This window comes from Triticum dicoccoides, chromosome 5B (genome assembly GCF_002162155.2).
Source record: "Triticum dicoccoides isolate Atlit2015 ecotype Zavitan chromosome 5B, WEW_v2.0, whole genome shotgun sequence".
In the NCBI taxonomy this organism is placed as follows: domain Eukaryota; kingdom Viridiplantae; phylum Streptophyta; class Magnoliopsida; order Poales; family Poaceae; genus Triticum; species Triticum dicoccoides.
In genome coordinates, this window is record NC_041389.1 from 390336664 (window position 1) to 390344838 (window position 8175).

Genomic DNA, 8175 nt, shown 5'->3' on the forward strand with positions numbered 1-8175 from the left:
GGTAAAGAGAGGGTGATGTGATGTTTGACCGGTCAACAGAGTAAAATACAGAATTGTACGATAAGCCAGTGACCATATAATCATCTTAAGTCATATATAGTGACCATATTGATGGTATTCTTAAGTATGGTGATTAAAATAAGCTTTCGACACAAGTTCAATGACCAAAGATGCATTTTACTTTTTTTCTTTTCCCTTTAACTATCTTTTCCCTTTAACTATCTATATGGAAAAGATCAACACAAGCCAGCCCAACTCAGTCAATCCCATCACAGAAAACAACGGACAAAGGACAACTGAGCTACAAACAAGTCCAGCAAGCAAACATCACAAAATCATCTAAAAAAAAGTAACCAGCGACCAGAAATAGCGATCAAACCGGACGATCGTACATGAATGACATCATTCGACTGAGACACAGCTAGAGACACAGCTAAAGTCTCAGTCGACTAAGATCTAGACAGACCCTATTTTTATTGGATAAAGTCAGCTGCCTTTCCCTCAAAAAAACATGAGACGCTAATCCCCTAAAAAAAACATGAGACCACAATGCAAATGTACAGAAGAAGTAACTGAGCTGTTACATGTCATAAAATCTCTCATCTTTGTTCTACAACTGTCGGTATAGAAGCCGGGTTACATCAAAAGGAGCCGGCGCATCTCGGCGTTAAAAACTCCGCCATCGATCAGCAATTTACATGGAGCGAGCCATATGAATATCCTACAGCTAAGTAAGCTGCCACAATGATGCGATCTGCTAAAAAGAACACAAACAACCAAAGAATGGCTATCCCGTATCGATTCACCATGTCCTTGGTCAAAAAATTACCATGGAGGAATGAATGATGCGGTTTCTGCTGACAGGTGAAGGAGCGATCTTCAAGAGGACCATTGGTCGGGGATGGCAATGAAGTACCTCAACATGGCCTTTCTGAACCTCTTCTTATACTGGACCGGCGAAATGACAGTTGGGGTCTCATTCTTGGGGCCGCCTAGGATGCCTGAGGCCTTCACCCACGTCTCCAACTGCTTGTCCCAGGTGTACTGTCGTAGGAAGTCGATGATGCCGATCACAAGTTCATTCTTCTCCTCGTCAATGCCGACCAGAAGCGAGTAGTCCATGACATCCAACGACTGCAAAAGTGAATTGAATTAATTAAGCGCAGATGTTTCTCTAAAATCATCAGGATGACGCAAAGTGAAATCAAATAAGTACTTATGTTTTAGGTTTGCAACAAGTAATAAGTAAATAAGGCCTGGTAGAAGATAATGAATACGAGCCATCTTTGTGGAGAAAAAGTGAAAAACACAAGCTATTCTGACTTCATGAGGAAGACCAGGAACTAGGGCTGTTCAATTTTCATGGGGTCTCAATATTATATGTTTAGGCTCAGCTGTGCGGTTCTATGAACACAATCCAGTAAAAACGATGCATTGAAAAAGATGCTTCTTCTTGCTCCTTTTGTTGTGTCATGTAAATGATGGTTCTCATATCAGTAAAACAAAGTGTGATCAGCAGTACTTTATTTGTGAAATTAAGGTGAACAAGACTACAGGGGTGCTGCTGGTAAACTGTTCCTTTTGGCATCATAAAGGTTCCTATAATTTGGTTGTATGAAACAACGTAAGTTGAGAGAGTTGCATACCGCAAGAATTGATGTATCATTCCAGACAGCTCTTTCCAATGTTCGCTTCGCCTTACGGCCCAAAAATATAGGCTTTGTATGTAGTTCCTCAATGAGATTAGAATCCAAAAGTACTTTATTGTTGCTAGATGTATCTGAATTATAGCGTGAACGCACGGAACCCTTTAGATCATACACCCTCGATATTGTTTTCTGGAAGAAAATGTTCTCCATAACCATAAGATCCATCTTAACCTCACGCCCTCCTTTCAAGCCCTTGATATTAACCTGGATGAGAGCAGCGCAATAAATTAATAAAAGATTGAACGAAAAAGTGTGCTGCCGGATCAAATGTGCAAACATAGAAAGTGGCGAACCTGATAAATTCCTAATATTTTGGCCAGACAAGTTGGGCTTCCAGAAGTCAATGATTGAGTCAAGTGCCTGAAGTAGTGAGGAGCAAACCCAACAAAAGAGTCTAGCTCCGTCTTGGTGACTTGTTTAATTATGAATCTCTCATCCATTGTCTTTGCAAAGTAAACATTACTTTTTCCACCATCAGCACTCCATCTTTTACAGCGACTGAGTGAACGTATGTAATCAACATCACTTGGACAGCACTTCTTTCTAAGTGAAGCAAACTGCCTTGCAAAATAACAAGTCACTGAAAACTTTGTATTATCTGCACAAAATGCTTCATCGTCAAACGAATACTTAAAGTGGGCTCCTTCTTGTGAAGGCAAAGCTTTCTCAAGTCCGTTACTGCTGACCGCGGAGCAATTTGACATATGTTGAAAGCTGGATTTTGAATCCAGTTTATGCGTAACATGCTCAACATATTCTTGTGACGTCATGGCATATGATACGATACTGGTTGGCTCATCATCATAGACAGCAACAACAAGGGCACCTTCAGAACCAATATGAGGCAGCAGCAGCCGTGCCCCATCACTCACCATATGAGAAGCAGATTTGAGATATGTAGGTGCACGAGTAAGAATAACATTTAAGTTTCCCCTTGATCTAGGAGATATTTGAGAAAAAGCCCTGCGCATGTTTGTCATCGGATCCTTCACAAGGCTTGTCAAATCTCTAAAGGAATCAACTGATCTCATTTTCAAGGACAAATGTAATGAAGCAGGCAACAATCCAGTTTGTTCCCGTTCATGCAATCTGAATATAGAATCAAATGAATGGACTCGAACTGGGGAGATTGCCTTCTTGTAGCTTGGATTGCCCAACAAATTAAAAGACCCCTTCCCATCAGCTTTGATCAAATCTTGTGGAAGACTGCAGTGTGCTTCAGTAGATCCACTCCATAACATATCTATTTTATCAGATAAAATAGATGCAAGAGAGGGTAACCTCTCGACTGGTACCGTCTCGACGGAATTCATGGAAAGGCGCTGTCCATTTTCAGACACACTGAATTTGCTAAAGACCACGTCAAGATCCCCTGCACCACTCACACCATCCACCTGCCCAATCGGCAAACTTGTTTCAACCAAGATATTCCCGTTATCTATTGAGGCCTCTCTGGATAGTAGAGATCTCCTTGGACTTCCAGAGGAGCACCTTCTGTATGTAGCAGGTCCTTCATGTGTTTCTCCATGCTGTGTAACAGTCGTCAGTAGCTCAGATTTATCTTCCTTTATGCTGGTGGCTTGGAGATTTTCTGGATTGGAAGAATCAGTTCTGGCAATATGGCCATTTGCTTTAAGCGAATCAATGTTACACAACCTGCAGTCCCAAACGTATGCATCTAGGAGGAGACCACGTCTCACACGGTTGAGTTCCAAAGTATCAATAGTTGATTTCATGGAATGAACACTCCCCTTTATAACTGGTAGAAGCAAACCCTGCAAAACAAAACAAAATGAGGATAAGAAAAACAATAGAAAACATACACACAAAAGGCACTACAGACTCAGACAATAAACAAAGAAAAAAAATAGAAGGCGCACCTCGTATTCATTTCTTTCCCTGTTAAGCAAATCCTTCATCTCTATAATCTGCCTCCGTATACCTGTTTTTACTGGCTCATCCATGGTAATGATACTCCTCTCAATACTATTAAGGAAACCATATACCTCCAAATGTAAGGATTCCATTTCATCAAATACCTACATAAGAAAATTATTGCAAATAACCGAAGTTGAGAATGAAGAGCACAGAAATGAATCACTGATCTGTTACATAGAACATTAAACAGCATACCATGACTGTTTCTCCTTTCACCCAGTCTTGCATGCCGTGGCAATTGAAATTCAGCACCGAGGGTGGGAGGTTAACTGATCGAGTAAGCATGGGACTATAATGGAAGGCTGCTACCATATTTCCATACCTGCAATATTTTGTAAGCAGATTCAATTTCACGATAGGATTGGATACAGAGAGCTGAAAGATATGAATGAGCTACAGACCCATAAAAACGAAGGCAGTCCCGTTGTAGAGAGTGCCCACAGCTCGCAATTCGGTTGGCAGTTGCATGATTAGAAAAGCTGAGCTCTAGAAACTTCCCAAAGGATAGACCCCAAGCAGAATCAGACATGACCACTCTATGTGTAGCAGGCGGCATTCCATCTTCAAATTTGCACTTCATACATCTGTGCCACATCCATATCCTTCCATCGTGTTCACCTGGCAACTTTTGGGATAAGAGACGCCTAACACTTATTGTTAGGCTGCCGTTCTGGTGCATGTAGCATCTGGCATGTGATTCTGAAGGCTCCTTGCATGACGGACAGCAATATGCCTGAAAAGAAATGCAACACATTGCTATTTTGAAAAAAATGATAAAGGAATATTTGAGAAAACAGAATACAATGCATAGGCACATATCAGATGTACCTGGTCAAATAAGTTTTCGCGAAGGTATCTCCCAAGTGGCTTATCAAAGCTACCATAAAACTTGATGCGGAAGAGGTGGGAACGCTCACATGCTAAGTTTTTGGGGATACAGGTGCTTGAGAGGGAAACTAAGATGCTCTGATGATTATCAGTACCAGGTAAGTAGCTACATGAAAGCCTGTTCTGGTTATCTAGGCCTCCTGCCTGGAAGTCATCTGGTGGTAGGCCACTCCCACTGTTTTCCAAATGACATAAATCCACGGGTATCTTTGCCAAGACAGCCTTTTGGCAGGCATTAACGGCATTCAGAGAATTGGCATGATTAACAGGAGATTCAGATTCGGTACACTCAAGTGCACTTCCAAGGCTTTGCCCATCCAATCGTAATGAAGGCGGTGATGCAGAAATACCATCAAACATTTGCGTGATGGCAGCAGTCTGTGGGCATTTCTCTTCCGCAGCTCTGAGACTATCAGTAGTATCACGATCAGCAGACTTAGCAGAAATGTGATCTGTATTGGTCCATGCTTGTTGTGCACCCATTGCAGTTACTGAAAGAACTTGTGGAATTGTTGCGCCCTCATCAGCAAGGAATGATGTCTCGAGGGACAGATGATAAGCAGCAAACACTGCCAGTTGCATTGCATGCTTAATCTTCTTCAATTCTTCTCGACAATCTCCTCTTAGTAGAACCTAAATAAAAGCATTGCACGTTTAGCTTGCAGAATGGTTCTGGAATAATGTATGAGTAAGCAATTCAAGAACAGTTCCAAAGTACGTATATAAGATCAACAGTTGAGTACATCATATGATAGGAGAAGTGAAAATAAATGCCAACAAACCATTTTATTATTCCAATCAAGTATCTTCACAAAGGGATAATTACCGTGCAACCCAGGCGCTTCAGACAGCCTTCAAAAAACATCAGCGTTTTCGGTGTTGGTCTCTTCTCTGCATGTCCTGATGCAAATGATTCCAGAACCTTTTCCACCTTGAACATGTCACATTGCCCTAGCCTTGCTGAAGCAATGTTATCAATTGACGAGGCAATCTGACCACCCGTGCATTTTGATATTCTCTCCAAAAGTGTCCTCTTTACATTCAGAACTAATGAGATATCTTTCGCTAAGAGCTCCTGGGCATAAGATGAGACGCTCTTCTCAACTATCAGCACATTAGGTTTCCTAGACTCAATCTTTCCAACAACAGTTCGTAGATATTCCTTTTCCTACAGATAGAACATTTGTCAGCAAGACTGTAAACAACTAAACATCATACTTCAATTTCAAAAACACGCACAGACACAAACCTGTTCGAGTATAGTTCCAATTGATGCTAACTTATTAGAAGCTTTCTGGTACTCAAGTGCACCTCCTAAAATGAGCAATTTGGCATTACTGTACTCTGAGACCATGCGTTTGTGTTTTACATTCTTGGAGCAAACAATTCCTCTTATAAAATTGCTGCAATCAACGGGTTATCAATAAGTACCAAATTATGATCAGTAGAAGCATGCAATGCGTAGAAACAACAGAAGTGAGCACAAACCTATCAGTTGGGTTCCCAGATGCTATGCACTTGATCTTCACATAATCACTAGGATCCATGCTGCCGCCTTTCTTGGTGTCAGGTTTCACAAAGTAAGCGGCTTGCCATGCTAACGAGGACACAATATCGAGCCAGATTTTGGAATCCTTCTCACTGGCCAACCCAACACCTTCCGCCTTCAGTAACTGTGCAACTAGCGCTTGAAAATGCCTAAATAGATCCTTCTGAACACTCTCTTGGTGGGACCCACAATTGATATTGCTGACACCAGTTGCTCTATTAGTTTTAGCACTGAAACAACTTGGGGCAAAAGTGTTGTTGGAATCCCCAATTTCATCATCGTCGTCATCGAATCCAAATAACCTCGATTCAGCATCATCAATCTCATCTTCAGGCGGTGGTGGGCACCAAATATTATCACCAAAGTCGAAGATACAGGATGGCACATGGCTTGCTTTGCTGTTCTCAGCTATGCTAACATCAGCCAGGTCATGAGCATCATCTGAGTCGATTGCTGCAATTGCACCATTATCAGAAGCATCATTCTGCCTCGCCGCACAAGTAGGACTCTCTGTGGGGCTTGGGGTCATCGATCTGTATGTTGAGTTACTAACACTAACACTAGAATCTGTATCTGAAAAGTCATTTAAGAAGTAAGTCCCTGGGGCTAAAAACTGGACCCTGGGTTCATGAGCCTCCTCGTCGTCCGCTTGCCTGCATCAAAAATTATTCAGAACTCGTCAACAGTGGCCAGAGCTAGACAACCTACCTCTACTCAAGCTATCAGCGTCCATCAACCACTACTTCCAAAGAAAGAGGGGCGATAATTAAAGCCATTCTAAGTCAATTGACCAGACATTTTGCACTTATTAGAAGGCAACGGAAGTAAATAATAACTGATTTACTAGTTCACTTCCATATCATTAGGAGTACTACTATAGTTTAGTGTTAGGAACCAATTAATTTTGCACTGCAGATAGAGACAGAGATTTCCGTTACCTAATATCGCGGTCTGGAGGAGGGGAGCGCGGCGCCACGTCGCCTTTGCTCCTGGATCTCGCCTCGGGCGCCCGCAGCGGCGTCGTGGGCGGCTCAGCAGGCGACGCCGGGCTGTTTGGCCGCCCGGGCGGGCCGCCGCCATGACCCACCGATCGGCGGCGTCGCGTCTCTATGCGCGCGAGTGCGTCCCCATCGGTGCCGCCCTTGTGCATGTGGCGCTGCGGGTGGTCGGCGACGAGGGATCTGGTCTTCTCCGGTGCGCCCATCGCCGCGAAATCCAGCACACCCATCCCTACCAGGCCACCACGCTACGTTCAAACCAACCGACTAAAAAAACTGCCAAAAAAATGGAGCAGGAAACAACGGGGCGCGCCGAACCTACGCGACGCGGACGCGCGGAAGATTCCTTCCTCCCAAAGCCACCGTTCACCTCCCCACCAACGCGCGCGGAACTAACTGGTGTGCCCAGGCCCTGGGGGGCGGGGGCGGGGGCGGTCGGAGATGGAGCGGGGCTCCGGCGAGGAGGCGGTGGAGCGGGGATTCAGCCAATGCGGGAGCGGCGGGCGGCGGCCAGAGGATCGGGGCCGGAGAAGCGCGGCTTGGTTGCAGATTTGGGAGGTTTGGAGGGGTGGGAAACGCGTGCGTTGGCGAGAGCTTGGGGGAGAGAGCAGGGGAAGGCGGGCGGCGGCGGCGAAGCGGCGGTGCTTATTATACGGATATGGAGATTGGGAGGGAGATTTGAGAGTGAATACTAGTAGGAAAGTGACGCCGTAAAATGGGGACGCTAACGGCGAGGGGAGGCTGCGTGCGCTGTCGAAACCCCGTTTTCTCCTTTCGGTCTCGCCTTGTGTACGGTGGATATCTATATAGGAGTACCTATAAAGGATGGATGATTATTGATCCAAGGAAATATGGAATGGATGTGGATGTAATCTTATCTGTAGCACTTAATGATGGCCATTTTTTGCTCTCTTCTATTTTGGCGATTATTAACACCCGCGGTTGTAAAATAATTGATTGCCTACTATATTTTAAAAATAGAGTGTGATCGTGCGGAACCAGGTCTTATGACTCGCTTCGCACCACACGACTGTCCATGCAACACGTGTGTTCTACACACACGTGTAAGTGGATGGTACTTAAAATGAAATGA

At 44.1% G+C, this 8175-nt stretch overlaps 1 protein-coding gene across 3 annotated transcripts; it reads right to left on the bottom strand.

The window, feature by feature from the left end:
- Positions 1–556: 556 nt before the first annotated feature.
- LOC119309352 (putative 1-phosphatidylinositol-3-phosphate 5-kinase FAB1C) lies at positions 557–7762 on the bottom strand. 3 transcript variants are annotated; one of them, XM_037585373.1, is made up of 12 exons: positions 7405–7762; positions 7023–7330; positions 6024–6737; positions 5785–5938; positions 5362–5703; positions 4476–5168; positions 4049–4380; positions 3843–3969; positions 3590–3748; positions 2003–3484; positions 1647–1913; positions 557–1134 (listed from the first exon to the last, which is right to left on the bottom strand). In XM_037585373.1, the coding sequence occupies exons 2-12, from the start codon at positions 7310–7312 to the stop codon at positions 880–882; spliced, it is 4815 nt and encodes a 1604-aa protein (XP_037441270.1). In that variant the 5' UTR covers positions 7313–7330; positions 7405–7762; the 3' UTR covers positions 557–879. The 3 variants fall into 3 exon arrangements, with proteins under 3 accessions (XP_037441270.1, XP_037441269.1, XP_037441268.1); XM_037585372.1 differs by having other exon boundaries at positions 7023–7314; positions 7405–7761; XM_037585371.1 differs by having other exon boundaries at positions 7023–7314; positions 7401–7761.
- Between the last annotated feature and the right edge of the window lie 413 nt (positions 7763–8175).